We start from the raw sequence: 17596 nt of genomic DNA, 5'->3' as shown, positions 1-17596 counted from the left end.
GGTTTTATTTGATTTGATTTATCTGAGAAAAATGTATCATCATCTACTGTCTGACTCACTCGTTTTGCATCTTATTTGACTGATTATAAAGTTAATTTGGTTAATTGAAGATGATGAATGCTTCAATGCAGGTATGTTGTGCTGGAAGAGTCAATAACTGCTGGGGGGGCTTTATTTTTGCGTTTCTCAGTCAGGTAGGCCACTGAATCAGGAGTCTTCGGTTACAAGACCAAAACAGCAATAGTCATGATGCAAAACTCAAAACTCAAAACTCAGCTTCATCCAGAAACCGTGTGAAACGGCCGTCTGGAAAGGCGTGAGCACAAACCTAAGGACGGCTGAAGACTCTGTAGTAGGACTGAATATCGGGGGATACAAACGGGGCAAAGTTCAAGTGAAAAGTTTGTTAAAAACACTGGGAGGGAAAAAAACAGCCAGTTTACAATCACAAAAGACCAACCGGAGCGTGTTAGGAACTTTGTTACTCGACCTGCGCAACTGAACGGCTGCAAACGATGAGTGGTACAACCAGTACTGGAGTTGAGGGGGATGAGGGGGGATGGCATCCCCCCTGAAATAAAAACGGTCAAAATCATCCCCCCTGTAAAACTGCCATCCCCCCTTTCCATCCCATCATTTCATCAATGAATGTGGTTTTACTGCTATTTCAACATTTAGAGTCATCTCCAGAAAAATAACACCAGAAAAATAACTTATTTGACAATTTTCACCTGTTTCAAATAAATTTTCACTTGAAATAAGTTGGAAAATCTGCCAGTGGGACAAGATTTATCTTCTCGCAAATTTTAAGTGAAAATCTACTTGAAACAGGTGAAAATTGTTGTTTTTTCCAGTGATGAGTTACTAAAATGAGACATTTTAACTAGAAATAAGACAAATATTCTTGTTAAGATTTTGAGTTTTTGCAGTGATCCATTTAACTTATCCTGTGAAGGACAGAGTCATATTGATAAGTTCAGAAAAGTGTTTTTTATTGTTGTGTTTTGATGTATTTGATGTAAGCCCAGTGGATATTTAAAGCTTACAGAAGGCTGCATTTAACTGCTGCTATGTCATTCCTGCAGTATTTCTGCAGGTGTTTTGGTCACTGCTATTATTTGTAATATATTATATTATTTGTAATCAGCACAAATTATCTGTCCCCATATGATAAAATCCACCATCCCCCCTGATTTTTTTTTACAACTCGAGTACTGGGTACAACTGTCTGCATGCTCAGACATAAAGAGATCAAAACTATTCAGACGACGCACTCAGAGGTGCAACCAGACAAAAGATAAAGCTCAGAGACAACATCTCTTGTACGTCTGAGCCGGGAAAAGTCTCCGGACCGGTTTTCTTCAGCTGCTGCTCCCCGAGCCACGCCTGAGGTAACGCTGCACGTTCCCAGTCACTCTCTCTAACAACTACACGAGATTAAACCACAGATAATCAGGCAGGTAAAGCATTTACACTATGATTGTGCCATATCTGACCTAAGTTGCAAATGCTTGCAAAAAATATACTCAGTCTATTTCCATTTTACAAAAAAAAGCCATAAAACTGTTGAAATTTCTTGAATTAGTGGACCATAGAATTCTGCAAATTATGTGGAAAGCTCATAAGAAGATTTTGCCAATCAATAGAAGAAATTGAAAAAAGAAAATAAATATAACTTAAAAGGAACAGAGATCTTTAAAAAAACAAACAAATTCAGGACAAAATTAATGTTGTGTTTCTGTAAAAGGTATCAGTTTATGGAACAATCTGGATACAGAAGAAGAATGCAAATCAAATATTACATTGAAAAGAATAATAAAAGCCAGTTTGATGAAGAAATATGATAATTGTTAAGTTAGGTGGGTTTTCTTTTTTTTTTTTTTTCTCTCTTTTTAGCACCATTGTCTTATTTGTTTTCTTTGAATCAAAAAAGAATATGACTTTCTGTGTTTCACGACAGCTATTTTGTGTTATTTTATAACTTTGTTGTAGTTTTGGTTTTGTGTTTTTGTTTTTTTTGTTGTTTTTTTTTAATTACGTTTATTGGAAAGTGTTTTTTTTTTAAATTGCGTAATTTGTAATTTTTTTTATTTTTTTTATTATTAAATTAATTGAATTTTTATTTTTTAGGAAAAGGGGACAGATAAAATAAGCTTAGTCTTCTTTCTGTTCCCTTTCATTCAAGGAAAGAGATTCTTTGTAATTATATTGAACCATTTAGTTTTTCTTTTAATGAATGAAATAAAGAATAATAAAGATTTATTACAGAGATTTTCAGCAGATACATTGAGATAATGATTTCCTTCATATTACAACCCAGCCAGTTAGGAAACAGATTTAATGACATCAGAAGGTTAATTAAAGGAGCAAACGCCCAGAATCAGAGTTCAGAACCACTTTCCTCCAGCGGATGTTCAGGGAGTCAGCTGTACGGCGTTGACGATACGCAGCGTGACGTCAGGCGGCAGCCCGTAGCTCACCAGAACGTCCTTCACCTGAGGAGGAGAAACACACCGTTCAGACTCCATCACCGGCTCTGAACAACAAGATGATGCCAAAACCCGAGTCAACATCCTCCTTTATTATCAATGATCGCAAATAAGGTCGTCTGCTGACGTCGCCTTATTAAACTCACATAAATCTGACAAGGTGAACATATTGGGCCTAAAAGAAAGGGGATGTTTGATTTGTTTCATCTGTTCTAATGATGACGATTATGAATCTGTTCGCTATAAGAAAAGCAAAAGCTGAGTTTGTGTTTCAGACGTTGGAGAAAGCAAAGACTGACCTCTCTCAGAATCTTCTCAGAGATGATCTCAGACAACTGCAGCGGCGTGGAGAGTCGCACCTTCAGAGCTACGACATCTAGAAGCACAAAGTTAGGACGATCAGAAGTCACTTGACCAGTTAGCGTTGTATTAGTTGGTGTTTTGTGAGCGGTGATGTACGGAAGAGTATTAGGGGCATGCAGGAGAAAAAAATATATATAAAATATATGTTTTTTTTTATTGTGCACTTTGAGAAAACAATCGAAATGTTGAGAATAATGTTGAAATACAATTTCGAGAATAAAGTCGCATTTTCGTGAATAAAGTCGAAATTTCGCCTTTTTTTCAAAATTTCAACAATCTCAACATTTCGACTTTTTTCTCGAAATTGTAGTTCAACATTAATCTCGACATTTCGACTTTTTTTCTCGGCATTTCGACTTTTTCCTCGACATTTCGACTTTTTCCTCGACATTTCAACTTTTTTCTTGAAATTGTATTTCAACATTAACCTCGACATTTCGACTTTTTTTCTGGACATTTCGACTTTTTTAGTTTTATAGTATCAGTCGCAAAGCTGCTGTCTCCAGTACTCCGGACCTCGTAGCAGCTCCAGACATTAATAATTACATCTTAATTAAAGTTTGGATCAAAAGAATCTCATCATTTATGTCATTGGTGTGACATTTCAACTTTTTTCTTGAAATTGTACTTCAACATTAATCTCGACATTTCAACTTTTTTTCTCGACATTTCGACTTTTTTCTCGAAGTGCATAATGAAAAAAAAATCTTCCTCCTTCTCCTGCCTGGCCCTAATACTCTTCCGTAGTGATGAACATGCAGGTACAGTTAAAAAAAAGAAAAAAACAAGGGAGGGGTTGGCCTTGAGGGATCTGATGGGTTTAGCTTAGCCCCTCCTACACGCCTGCAACTCCTGTCCTTTGATTGGCTGAAAGATCGAGGCTTGTTACATCCCTGGAAGCATCGTTATTCAAACAAAAGATTATGCCACAAATACTCACAAGCTGGTGAAGAAGAAAATGGTGGAGGAAATGCAGTGATCGGTTTAGTGGTTGGTTTAATGGTCGGTGGACTAGTTGGTGGACTAGTTGGTGGACTAGTTGGTGGACTAGTTGGGGGACTGGGTGGTGGACGAGTCGGTGGACTGGTTGGTGGACTAGTTGGTGGACTGGTTGGTTGAATGTTGATCATCGGTGGTTCTTTAAAGCGGTTAGAAATACATATATCAATAATAGTTATAATAATTGCATCAAACCAGGTGATGGAGTTTAAAACTCGGCCCGACGGGGCTTTACTCACCCCGTCCGACACTCGCGGTGACGCACCGCAGGTCCGAGTGATAGCGGGTTCCACTGAAGAGATGCACAAGTTGCAGCAACGTAAATCATCGGAGCACAAGCTTCAAGGATGAACTTTATTTTGTGCGTTCACTGACTTGTAAAGCGCTCTGGCGACGAAGCAGATGGGTTGGCTCGTCCCGGCTTCGCTTTCAGGTGGCGTCCACCTGAGAAGGAACCGCCCCGGTCCCAGAGCCTCCTGTGTCACGTTGGTTATGTTGTACGGTCCGCTAAACAGCAGCTCGGAAATCCTTCAAGAAGAGGAGGAGACACGACGGAGGAGGTTGTTTGGTTTTACTCTCAGAATCTAATGGTGCTTTTCCACTAGCCCCTACTCAGCCCGACTCGACTCGCCTTGGTTTTGTGCTTCTCCACTGGGGGTCTAACGTGCCGAGTAGATACTTTTCTGTAACTATTCTGCCGAGGTTCTAAGCAGCTGAGTCGGCTGTATCTGACGTCATCACACTACAGGCCACCGATTGGTCGGGGGGTTGGAGTCAGACGTCTGAGTCAGGATGTGACATCAGAGAAAGAGCGACTCTGACGGAGCTTCTTGTTCATTTTATTCAACAGGCAATGGCAGCTGCAAAGTCTGTTTCATGATCCAACTCTGAGGTGCAGATGTTCATAAACCTGGTGGCTGAGGAGAGAATTAAAAAGGGATCTAGACGGACGATAAGGAACGACCAGATCTACCAGGAGCTCTCACTTCATAGCTGCTCGCGGCTCCCAACGGACTTTTCAGCAGCCGAGACAAACTAAAAAAATTAAAAAGCGTTGCCACTTGAAGTTTCTCTCACTCTCATTTTTTAACTTGATATCGAACACAAGCCACAGACCCAGCAGCACATCTATCATCTCCTCCAGGTTCTACATCTTTAGTGTTGTCTTCCCCGTTTAGATCACACAATCAAATACGTCACAGCAGCTTCGCTCCAACCTCCTACTTCTGCTCCAGGTGCTGAATTGTAGTGGAAAAGAGACTTGGCCGAGTTGAGTCGAGTAGGTACTAGTGGAAAAGCGCCATAAAGGTTGGTTTGTTCCGTCCATCTAGCGTCTTCTCCCTACTCGGGGTCCCAGTCTCCCAAGAGACGGGGTTCACCCTGGACATTGGTTCTACTTACGTGGCAGCGCTAGCCTGTGCTGTGATGTTGATCTCCAGCACGTTGTTGACCGTGGCGTTCAGCAGAGCTCTGTTTTCCGGGGTCGGAGGCAGAAACCTGGGCAGGTAGATCCCCTCCGTGCAGTCTGGCACCGCAGGATCCACTGGAACCAAAGAAAACATGCATTTTCTTGAGAGGAAAACTGCCATTCCAAGGAAAAACAGATCCCATCCTAGAGATGGTTCCAACCAAGAACCTCCAGAGCGACCTGGAGGACCGGCCCGTCCTAACATCTCACCCCCAAGAAGAAACTGCACTGGTACTTTGCTGATGGCGTCGTTGGTGGTCTTTGCCTCCTGCGACCCGTTGGTGTGGGTCAACATGATGCTCTGCCTGGGAAAGTCCTCCATGACCAGCTGCACGGCATACGGACCTTCATCGCTGCTGTTGGCGGGGCGGAACGACAGGGTACAAGACTGCAACAGGACACGTGATGTCAGTAGAAGTATTTTATACATCATTGTGGTACTTTTGGTCGTTACTCACCGATGAGAGGTTGAGGACTGACGGCCATGTGCATTGGTAGCAGTCCAACTCCAGGCTGCTTCCATATCTGCATCTGACCTCGTCTCCATCGGGGTCATGCGTCAGCAAGTTCAGGTCTCGGTGGCAGTTTGAAGGAACTCTGACCAGGTACAAATACGTTACTTTAAAAGTTTTTCTTCATACTTTGTTCGGGGAGTCTCGGTTTGCTCAAATCCTCCGGCCCTGATAAAGAATCCCTACTGGATTCTGAGAGGTTGATCTTGGGGGGAACTTGCTGGCGTGTTCACTCCTGGGAAGGAGGTTTCCCCCCTTCATGAATAGTCCCTCCCACAACTAAATTATGGTGTCCAAAGTGCGTAGATACAAGTTTGTAACCATCCCCAGACAGATGGACGGCAACAGCTGCTTCTCTGATATCATTGCATTAACACTCTCCAATCCGTCAAAACATCGGCTTTTTTGGGGGTTTTATTTGAGGCATTTAGTAACCTCACCTACCTCTGAGCAGTGAACTTGAGCTTCTACCTACCTGGAGATCAGATCACCTTCTTACCTCTCATGACTGTACATCACCTACACAAACCTCGTCAAACCATCTGAAGCCCCCCTATGTAGCAACACCACAACCGACCACGAGGGGGGGGGGGGGGGTGTATAACTCGGTGATCCTGCGTTAATGAGCGGTTACCCCTTTTCCACCAAACCAGTTCCAGGGCCGGTTCTGGGCCAGTGCTGGTGCTGGTTCACAACTCGTTCAACTTGCAAACTGAGAACCGGTTTGTTTTTCCATAGCTCGGGTGCTAAGGGGAGCCACGTCATTACGTCGCTGCAAACGTCAGTTACGTCGCTGCGTTGGCGTGAAAGTTGAAGCAACAACAAGGTATCTGCTCTAAAAGACTCTTGCAGCCCTCACTCAGGGTCCTTTCACACCTGTCCCGTTTGGAGCAGAAACAGGGAGCGTTTCCCCCTAAAGATTGGTTCGTTTGGTATATATGAACACAGCAATCCCGCTCAGATGCGGCACAAAACAAGTGAGCCGAGATCGCTTAGGAGAGGGGGTCTCGGCTCGCTTCCATTCCAGACCTGGAGCGGTGCGTTTGGAGTGAGAACATAATCGACACACCAACCGACACAACTCCATTCATTGTGTATGTGTTACCACGGCGCAAGGAGAAGAGTCGGCGCAGCCTCCACCACCTTCTCTCCTATTGGACACAACTTTCTCTCTTCTGCCTTCTCTCTCTTCTCCCTTCTCTCCTATTGGACGTGCCAAGATGTCGTCACAGCGCAGCACAGTGAAATTAAAAAATGTTCAATTCAGGCAGGCGCGGCGCAAACGCCGCGGCAGGCGGCGCCGAGCTCGGCAGCAGAGCGGCCCGCTCTTGTGCCGGTACAATGAATGGGAAAGCCGGCGGCGGTCTGCGCTTTGCGCCCTCTAAGTGAAAGGGGTTATAACCATTGTTGTTTTTCCCGGGGTACAGAAGAGGAAACTCCTTCCGCGTTCATTTCTGACTAGTGAGAGAACAGCTGGTTCGCGCATGGCATTTGTTAACAGCTTTGAACCGCTACAGACGGTTGCCTTTTGAACACAAATGCCACAAACGAAAAACGAAACAACTGTATCGATTTAGCCCCTGAATCGGAACAAAACAAACGGGCCACTGGTCTGAAAGCACCCTTAGAGACACTTTTTTTTTTAGGAGTTTTCATCCTTTGTCCTGGTCGGCGTCTACATCCTACTGCACGCGTGTGTGACTGAAGCAACGCAGCTGCTGGCCGACCAGATAACGGACTTGGAGAAAAACTTCCGACCTCACTGTTCAATGTTTTGGAGGATTTCAACAGAGCAAACCTCACCCACAAACATCCAAAATACAGGCAACATGTTACGTGCCCCACCAGGGACACGCAGACTCTGGACCATTGTTACACTGTAATTAAGGATGCATACCGCTCTGTCCCCCACGCAGCTTTACTACTCTCTGACCACTGTCTGGTTCATCTGATCCCGATTTACAGGCAGAAATTAAAAACCTCTAAGCTTGTAGTGAGGACTGTGAAGAAGTGGACAGAAGAGTCAAAGCTGAAGCTTCAGGCCTGCTTCGATTGCACGGACTGGAGTGTTTTTGAAGCTGCAGCATCAGACCTGCATGAACTTATGGACACTGTGACGTCCTACATCAGTTTTTGTGAGGACATGTGTGTGCAGACTAAGATCTTCTGCACATACAACAACAACAAGCCCTGGTTGACACCAAACCTCAGGAAGCTGCGCCGAGCCAAGGAGGAGGCCTACAGAAGCAGTGATCGAGCCCTGTTCAAGCAGGCCAGGAACACGCTGACGAGGGAGATCAGAAGAGCAAAGCGGACCTACGGCGAACGGCTGCAGAGTCGCCTCTCTGCTAACCCTGATCCCTCTTCTGTGTGGAGAGGTCTGCAAAACATCTCCGGGTTCAGAAGAACAGCTCCACGCCCTGCAGGCAGCCTCAGGCGAACCAGCTGAACAGTTTTTACTGCCGGTTTGACGATCAGGCCAGCAGCACACCACCATCACCATCACTCCCCACACCTCCCCCAGCTGCCCGCATATTCACACCTCACTTCAATTTGTTTATATTTGTTTTTAAATGCTTGGTTGATGTTAGGACATTGCTTCAGATCCACACTCAGTCTGTTCCATCTATATATATATTACTCCATTATTTGTTATGCAGAATGTTTTCATTGTAGTTCGATATCCGATCTTGATTCCACAACCATAGTTACAAAGTGCGCAAATCCAAAAAGAAGTTCGTCCCAGTTAAAAGCAACATCTGACCCAAAAATCATCACTAACGCTGAATGGATTTTATGCCAGAAAGCATTTACTTTTGAACAGACCCAGAACCAGTGGTAGTGGTTGTTCCTCCTGGGAGCCACATGAGCTCCAGTAGCTGGAGGAGCCTGGATGGTGACAGCTCTGAGCAGGTGTAATAAAATATCTGATTAGAGACTTCCAGCCAAAAGATCTCCATGACCGTTCTTTGATATGCTGCCACCATGGGTCAGAACTGGTACTTATTATAAATATGAATTATTATTGTTTATTTATTGATCCATTTAGCAGCTTCCACCAGTTTACGGTCAGTGTTCTTACCTCAGAACCGGCAGGATGGTTGTCTGGGGTGAACTGTTGGGTCGGCCAGTATCGGACCGGTTCCTCAGCTCTACCAGAGCCAGAGCACTGGCATTGATGACATTATTTCTGGTGTGAGTTTTCCAGTACCCAGCATTCAACCTGTGGCAGAAGTTTGTGGCCTTAATCACCGCCGGTATTGTGTTTGAATTCAGTTGGAGTTTATGGGGAAAACTGAACAAATGGTCCTAAGGAGTATTAATTTAAATTACTTTATTAATATAAATACAGACGTTTTACCTCAAAATGTAGACAACTAAAGAGCCACACTGCAAAAACTAATTTCTTAGAAAGTTAAAAAGCCGTGTTTCAAGAAAAAATAAGACTGTTTTCAGACTATTTAGCTAGCTTTAATAGTTCTAGTCAAGAAAATCTTTCTTACTCCATTGGCTAAGATATTTTTACTCATATTAAGACAAATTTGACTAGATTTAGGAATATTAGGCTTATTTCTAACAGGGCTGTTTTTGCAGTGCAGTTTAGAGTCAACCTTTAAAAAACCTGGAGAATCTTTACAATAAATCCTCACGTACAGCGTGTATCAGGAAAGAAATACCTGGTTATGGATAAACTCTTAAGTCTTTAAGCCCAAATTCGTTCAGATTCGTCCAAAAAATGTAAAACTAATCAGACTTTATAGATGGATAAGGACACAACTGGAGAGAAAATCCAACTCAATCACAGAGCAGAAGCTTTGAGAGCATAATAAGTCCTGTTTGAAGATTAAACCGTACTGGCAGCGACCAATCAAGCTTATGACTGCTCTCACGGCTCAACCGACGATGCAAAAGCAAAGATCTTTCATCAAGATCAATCAAGATCTTCAGATACCTGGACGCAGTGTTGTGCAAGTTCCTACTTCTCATGAACTAGTTCAAAGTTCACATAGTTTAAAAATGAATAGTTCACGTTCATATTTCACAATTTTCTTTTCACTTTGATCTAGTTCAAATTCAGTTCATTTCAATATTTTTAGGTGAGAAGTACGAATGAAACGCCCCCCTATCCTAAAACTGTTCACTGTATACAATCATGTATTGTCCTAATGGCTTTTCAACTTCACTGTGAGGCTGTAAATCTCCAACAATGTAGTCCATTATCAGTGTGTCTACCTGTTGCTGGGAAATCAACCACCTGAAGGTGCAGCAGTGGGACTGGGGTCGTTTGGGTCTTTCCTGATGACTTTTTTTGATTGTCAAGAACTTGAAGATATTTTCTCACACTGGACGGATGCTCTAACTCCACATGACGTTTCAAATTTGAAGTTGACGAGGCAGACGTTGAAACGATGTGTAAAATTCCTGCAGATAATGATAAGTGGAGGCATCATCTGCGTCTGCAACGTCTCTCTCTTCACCTGTCATTCGTAAAGACTGCACCGGGCTCGGGCCGCCGTTGCCATGGAGGTGGTGCCCGTTGTTATGCTGGTGTGCACTGCATCGTGGGTAATGTAGTGTGAAGTCATCGTCTCGTCGAGTATTTTAAATGTGGTGTATTCCGTAATAATTGGACCTAACAGTGAAGCTGAAACTCACATAATCTGAACAGTTGAAGTTCCAGTTCGTGATCTGCAGAATAGGGCTTGGTCGTCTTGACGTCATCACTTGGCGGAGCCGCCATGTTGGAAGCTACCTTAGCTGCTCTTCGGACCACTGCACACTGGGTACAGACGTGCTCTCTCTTGTGTCTTACTTGTAATTGTTACTTTCCGTTATTCTGTAAACCATGGTAGCCCATTGCTGTGTTGTGGGGTGCAACAGCTCCGCACATAACAGGATTACTGTGTTCCCATTGTTTGCCGGCTTTATGTTCTGAAGCTCCTGCACCCATCCATTTGTGAACTGCACATGAGACTGCAACGACTTATAACAACGGAACTGCTCCGAAGTGTAGGCGCTCACACCGCAAACCAGGTAGCCGAAGACGTCGGTTGTGCAGAACTGCGGCAGTAAGTCCTTTTCGGAGCTCCACTCTTCAGTAGGGATTTCATATGGATCCAAACCGTTAATAATCATTATTTTCTCCATATACCGGTCCTTGGCTTCCTTGTTTAAGGTATCCCGGTAAATTCCAGGGGCTTCATTTATAAAAGAGTGCGTAGGATTCATACTAAAAGTGTACGTACCCCCACAAGCCGAAAATGGCGTGCGCACAAAAAAATCCTGATTTATAAAACCGTGTGCACGCACACTTGCACGCAATGTTCGCTTTATAAATCACAGTCCAGCTGGAAGGTTGCGCAGGTGAATTCGCCTCATATCCCGCCCTCTACACGCCCACTTCATACCATAAATGGGCAATGCAAAGTACTTGATGAAATGAGCCTGAGCCTGCTGAGCCTGCTGAGCATGCGCAGTGGCTTCCTGTTTCTGCTGCGCGGCAGGATGAATGAGACGTGTCGAGCCAGGCAACCTTGTCACTAAATTTCACGGAGACCGAGATCGAGATGTTGTGGATGAGGTGGAGGCCAGGAAAACAACATTATTTGGTGGTCACAGTAGTGGCATCACAAACAAAAAGAAAGCGAGTGAGTGGCAGCACGTTGTTGCTGCGCTAAACGCTGTGAGTGCCACGGACAGATCTGTGGCAGAAATAAAAAAGAAGTGGTGTGATTTGAAGGTGGAGGCCAAGAGGTACGGAGCCCCTAAATGGACACGGATTTTTTTAATATATATAACGAGTTTTACGTGCGCGCGTGAAACCTGAAAAAAGGCTGATTTATGGTTCCGCGTTACACCAACGCAGAGCCTACGGCGTAGGTGCGCATCGCTGCGTACCCTACGGCGTGCTTCAAACACAGAGGGACACGATCAGCGCTATTCTATTATAAGTCTGATATGTGATGACATTAAAAGTATGACATGAATCTGGCTTTTTCGCCACCTCAACGTCTGCGTCGCCATTTCCCCATATCTTCAAAATGTTTGTGCGCTAGGATCAATGTTGGCGTAAAGATACGCACATTTTCCCGTTAGTTTTTTTTTTTTTTTTTTAATCCCAACTTTTGCGTAGAAGATGGCGTGCGCATCTCTCAAGCCCTGTTTTGTGCGCATGCAAGCTTTATAAATGAGGCCCCAGTTCCTTTCCGGCATTTAACTTTTTTTTTTTTTTTGCGTTCCGTCTGTTCGTTTACACTCACAAATCTGCCAACATGGCCGCCGCTTCCCAGAATGTAACTTGGCGACCAAGTTCACGTTCAAGTTCTTCATTTGCAAATATGTTGCGTTCAGTTCAAAGTTCTCACAGAAATGAATGTGTTAAATGAACTCGTTCTTGCACAACACTGCCAGGAAACAACCAAATGTCCCCTCTGGAAGGAGGGGGGAACTCACCACAGATGAAAGGGAGCGTTGACAACCACCCGAGTGGAGACGCCCTCCGTCTGACACCACCCTTCACTGCTGTCCTCCCTCACCGTCCTCATCGTCACGCTCTCGTTCCCACAAACGTCACTGATACACCGCCAAGTCAGGCTTCTGCACGACCTGAAGTTCAGCTTATACCGGAGAAGAACCTGCAGAATTCAAGCAAATATTAAAGGCACACTATGTAACCCAGTGGCGAACCGTGAGCACTACCGCTGGAGCTTCACCTCATCACAGAGAAAATAAATCATTGCGGAAAAAAGCAACAGTACAATGAATTGAAAGGGTTTAACAAGTGCAAATTTGTAAATGTAAACAAATAGTCCATGAAGTCAATAACATTCTCCGCAACAAGAAACATTCTCAACATTAACTTCGCAAAACTGGAGACGAATTAGGCTACATAGTTGAAATTAAATAAACATACTCTAAAGCTGAAATCTGGAAATATAAAATGAGGTCATGCTATGAAATCACGTCACATTAGAAATCATTCACACATTGACAAATACATTCATCCGCATCATCAATCTGCAATACAATTTCAAAAGTTACACAAAGCTGGTATTACAAAGACTATTTTTTAAAGTTGTAATGAAGTGCAAGACTCTTGTCTTCCGCCATTTAACTCCATCTCTCAACCGCTCTCACCACAGATTTGATGTTCGGACTTCATGAAGGCCTACAATCTTTTGTTTTATTCCCGCCCACTTGAAATCAAACTGTGAATGGTCGATTTGCCCGTCACTCTCCTCACCAAAACACATAGCTTGGCCTTCCCCGGGATTGGTGAAGTCTTAAAGGGAAAGTTCGTTTTTTTACAACCTGGACCTTATTTCTGGCATTTTTTATGGTTGTATACTCACCCAGGCAAGTTTGGTGTCATTTGGAGTCCTTCAGAAGATATAAGGAGTCTTTTTGCGAGCCGCTTCTCCATATAACGGTAGTGAACGGGGCACAGCGGGACACAGACGATGCAGCGTCTAAATAACACATGATTGCCGCAAAACTCTTCATTTCTTTTATGAATCACTAGATCTGCTTCCAGGACCTGTTGTCTACATCCGGGGCTGTGTGTGTAACAAATAAATCAGTTTGTAAACAAGACCTCTGAACTCATGACGTCATCTCTGTGCGCGCACTCTGTCCTCCGTTCAGTGAGCTCTTCAGCCGTATACTCTGACTCAAAACGGTAAGGACGTCCATCATATTCAAAGTCGTCGTCCACAACCTCAGAATTTGACAAATATTCAGACATGTTTCAAATAACTAACAGTAAACTAACAGTAGCGAACTCCAGCTGTACACAGAGCTGTGTCTGCGATGCGCGCACAGAGATGACGGGTGAGTATACGACCATAAGAAATGCCAGAAATAAGGTCCAGGCTGTAAAAAACCGAACTTTCCCTTTAACCAGTGAATGAGCCAGCTAACCGGGCCTTCATAGAGACAGACGATTCTGATTGGATAACAGGTTTCCAGGACATGAACTTGACAGTAAAATTAATTTTAGAACATAGATGGGAGAAATTCTGTTAAATATATTGTATCAAATTAAATAAGATAGAAATTAATTTATTTTTTTATTGATACTTGATTAGTATCATCATTATTATTATTATTATTATTATTATTATTATTATTATTGTTATTATTATTATTATTATTATTATTACATTTATTATTATTTCTTATTTTTTTATGCCTTCTCTGAAGGCGTAGAAGGCCCTGAAGGTTCCCCACTGATGTAACCCTACCAGACCCTCAAATATGGTTTTGTGCTCCAGCTACAGGGTGAAACCGTACACACCGTCACAGATCCATCAGCGTTTGAGCTCGTCGGGTAGTAGGTCATCACCGTCCCCAAGAAGTGGTTGTGATCGCCGCCGCAGACCAGCGGCAGCAGAACCAGCGGCAGCAGAACCAGCGGCAGGAGTCTCAACATGGCGATGTCCGGAGCTTGTCGGAGTCTGTCCTCATCTCTCCGTCACCTCCCGTCCTTCTGCCGGCGACCTGTACAGGCGTAGCTGTTCTCAGACGGAGATCAAAGATCAACCCAAGAAAAAGAGGCGGTATGAGGAAACGTGGCCTGGCCATTGTTTCTGGATAAACATCAGTCTGGACACGGCTGGTCGCTTTTATGTCTTTATCTGTCATCGATCAGGGGGTATTGGCTCACTTTTGGTTGTCAAACTTCCTTTCAACGGGAAATCTGCGGGCAAACAAGACGACACGAGCAAACAGAGGCTTTTACGTGTGATAGACGACTTCAGCTGCGACGCTGGAACGATTTCAGGCGTTTCTTTCTCAGTCAGATATTTCTGTTTCTGCTCCATTTCCCAAGAATGTCTGCTTCGAGTTTGGCTGCTAAATGTTTTTCTTTTTTGTTTATCGTCTTCTTTTCAGTCCAATGACTCCGAAGGACTGACACGATGCTCAAACTGACCTTTATTAATAATAATGATAATAATGTGTGTCTGAGTATGTCCGGGTGTAACGTGTCTGGTGATTCAATGATCTGCAAGTTTTCCCAGCACACGGTTGACTGGACACGGAAGGATACGAGCGAGGATCACTTACAGAGTGAAAAGCATAAACGTTACAACACAAAAAGACTGACGATCATTTACTTTAACGGCGTCTGTAATAGGTGGAATAAATTTTGTATTACAGTACGACGCGCTTTCCTCACGTGGAGCGCGAGCGGGGTCCATTTACAACGCAGCTGGTTGTCTGTGCGAGCGGACATTAACGCATATGGCAGCATAAACACAGGCTCGAACAGCAAGTAATTTCCAGCATTAACAGAGCTGCTCAGCCCGCTGTCTGTACGAAGTAAACCAGTCGTTCTGTACATCTGCGCTGTACAGAACGTGTGTATTTTCGACATGTCTGTTTTGTTCACGAGAGCAGCGGGGGCGGGCGGGGCAGAGCTTGAACAATAGTGCGGTGACAACCGCGTAAATCCATTATGTTGTAATAAAATATCGATATTTGCCGTCAGTATATCGATTATTTATTGAAACAGAGAGCACAACAATATATTGCAATATCGATTTTTTTCCCCACCCCTAATAATGATGATAACAATAATAATGATAATAATATAATAATAATATTAATAACTATCTTTGTATGTAATAATATCAATAAATTATTAAATTTTGTTGTCCTGCCAATGGAGGCCCAAATCCTCCATGGCAGGACCCTTTCATACCGCATTCTCACCGACAAAGACGCACATTCACGTACCGTTTCCCCCTCCCCGGGGGGGTCCAGCACCGCCAGAAGACACCCCAGGCTGCGCGACGAGCCCCGCCAGGCCCGGGCATCGCGACCCACCTATCCCAGGCCGGCGAGGGAACGTGGGTAATGTGGGACCCCCTCCCGACCCTGGTGTTGAGTGCATGTGATTAATGCTATACAAACACGGAGGGGGAGGACAGGGTGTCATGCTGACAATAATCCCCCCCCCCAGAACTAAGTATCCTTGTCAAATGTATTTATTAAATGTTGAATGTGCAGTGTCTACAGTGTTATTAAAACCGTGAGGCGGGGAGTGCCGGGACACGCGGGACGATGCCCCCCACGCCCCGGACCCCCCGCCCCTGCCTATGTGCGTATGAGGAAGGACGCCCACGCTCCCCCACCGGCCATCCAGTTGACGGGAGCCGGCCCTCCGAGCCGAGCCGGGCCAGGGCCCCACCGTACCTCCACGGGCGCCCCTGGCGCCACCGGAGCTCCAGGCGGAGGGGGAAATGGTCCAGCATTCCTCCATTCATACTGACAACATAAGACATAGACACCTGGGAATGGTGCCACCCCGCCGCCGAGCCCGCCCGTGCACCCCCCGGCCAGGGGAGGCCTGATCCCCGGACCTGCGCCGCCCCCCCCCCCCCGGGGCCACCCCGGCGAACACGCTCCCCCACCGGCCATCCAGTTGACGGGAGTCCCCACAGACGCAGGGGCACGCGGACCCCACCCAGCGATGGAGGACCAAGGCAGCAATGCTCCCCCAGCGCAGACAGCCACCCCCCACCCAAGCAGGGCCGGGCCCTTCGAGCGGGATCCCCACGCCCACAGCCCAGCCCCACCCCAGGAAAACCGGAGACGCCCTAGCCACAGCCCCCCACCCGAGCCCCCCCCCCCCCCCCCCCACACTGTCATGAGGTAACCCCCCCATAGGCCCCCCAAGGCCCCCACCAGCCAGGGACAGGGCCCCACGGCCCCACCCAAAGACCGGAAGCTTCAAGGGAGAGAGATCACGTCATGGATGGTTTGTGTGCAACAGCAATCCGGCTCAGGTGGACGGACCAGTTTTCATCAAAGTGCCTCAGTGAAATCTCTTCAGTTCAGTGACAGTTGTGGTTTCAGATTTCTTTTTTTGGGGGTGTGACAGTGTGTCACACAGTGTGTCACACCGGCACTGAACGTAGACTCACTCAAGCTGTAAGATCTGTCAAAGTGCAGTTGCAAAAAACAACCACTAGGTGTCGCATCATAAACATTCAACAACTGGATGATAAATGTGAGGCAGCAATGTTGCCAAGTTAGTCTTTTAATTCATATGATTTATTAATTTGCCATTTTTAATACATTTATAAAGTTTTTTATTGTTGGATTTAATTAAAGACCTGGAGACCCTTGAAAAGTAGTTCAGACTCCCAGGGGAGAGCAGCGAAAAGCTTATTAACATTACAATTGTCTGATTATTGCCAGTGACGATTTAAAGGTAGGGTAAGTAATTCTAAACTCATTCTAAACTTTTAATGAAAGATAAGTTCTTGTACTTTCCCCTCATGTCATTGTGGTGCGTTTACCCATCTGGTTGGTGCTCCGTTTAGTGAGTAGATATCAGTTCCATAAGTGTCTTCAAGGACCAGCTTCGTCTGCTTGTACAAAAATATCACTTCTGGTGTCAAAAAGGCCATGATGGGTTGGGATAAGTAGCTACTTATAGAATTTGAGATTTCATTGCTGACTTTGTCCATCTTTCAAAATGACTTGGAACATGAGGCAACAAGGGAACAAAGTCTTTAGGGACTGGACACAACACTAAGCACTGGTGCATGAAATAAGGGGCGTGGGTTTCCTCAAATCTTCTCATTAAACAAAACAATAAAAAAAACAAGCTGTTTTGTAAAATGTCATTGTTTTAAACTATTTGAACGCTTTGTGTGTTTTGGAAGAGTTGTGGTCTGATCAAGGGGCTACGTTCCTCAAACAACCACCAGGTGACGCCTCGACCGCGAGCGATAACATGTCAACATTGCAGTGGA

General features: G+C 44.8%; 1 protein-coding gene across 1 annotated transcript; it reads right to left on the bottom strand.

Annotated features, from left to right (window-relative positions):
• Positions 1–2166: 2166 nt before the first annotated feature.
• LOC133420344 (mucin-2-like) lies at positions 2167–14340 on the bottom strand. The gene is made up of 11 exons (XM_061710026.1): positions 14128–14340; positions 12285–12466; positions 8914–9054; positions 5778–5916; positions 5530–5707; positions 5253–5394; positions 4227–4379; positions 4091–4143; positions 3793–3990; positions 2789–2865; positions 2167–2495 (listed from the first exon to the last, which is right to left on the bottom strand). Exons 1-11 carry the CDS (start codon positions 14260–14262, stop codon positions 2415–2417), a joined length of 1479 nt encoding a protein of 492 aa, XP_061566010.1. The 5' UTR covers positions 14263–14340; the 3' UTR covers positions 2167–2414.
• Between the last annotated feature and the right edge of the window lie 3256 nt (positions 14341–17596).

The sequence above is a fragment of the Cololabis saira genome, chromosome 20, assembly GCF_033807715.1.
Source record: "Cololabis saira isolate AMF1-May2022 chromosome 20, fColSai1.1, whole genome shotgun sequence".
NCBI classification, from domain to species: domain Eukaryota; kingdom Metazoa; phylum Chordata; class Actinopteri; order Beloniformes; family Belonidae; genus Cololabis; species Cololabis saira.
Note: the sequence above shows the minus strand (reverse complement) of the source record. Positions and strands in the feature narration are given on the sequence as shown.

What these genes read in the sequence shown, in the direction of transcription:
- LOC133420344 (XM_061710026.1), bottom strand. Translation starts at nt 14,262, where the DNA reads ATGTTGAGACTCCTGCCGCTGGTTCTGCTGCCGCTGGTTCTGCTGCCG. An exon ending in CAGTCCTCAACCTCTCATCG is followed by an intron (nt 5,708 to 5,777) that starts GTGAGTAACGAC and finishes GTCCTGTTGCAG; the next exon opens with TCTTGTACCCTGTCGTTCCG. An exon ending in CACCGCGAGTGTCGGACGGG is followed by an intron (nt 3,991 to 4,090) that starts GTGAGTAAAGCC and finishes ACCGCTTTAAAG; the next exon opens with AACCACCGATGATCAACATT.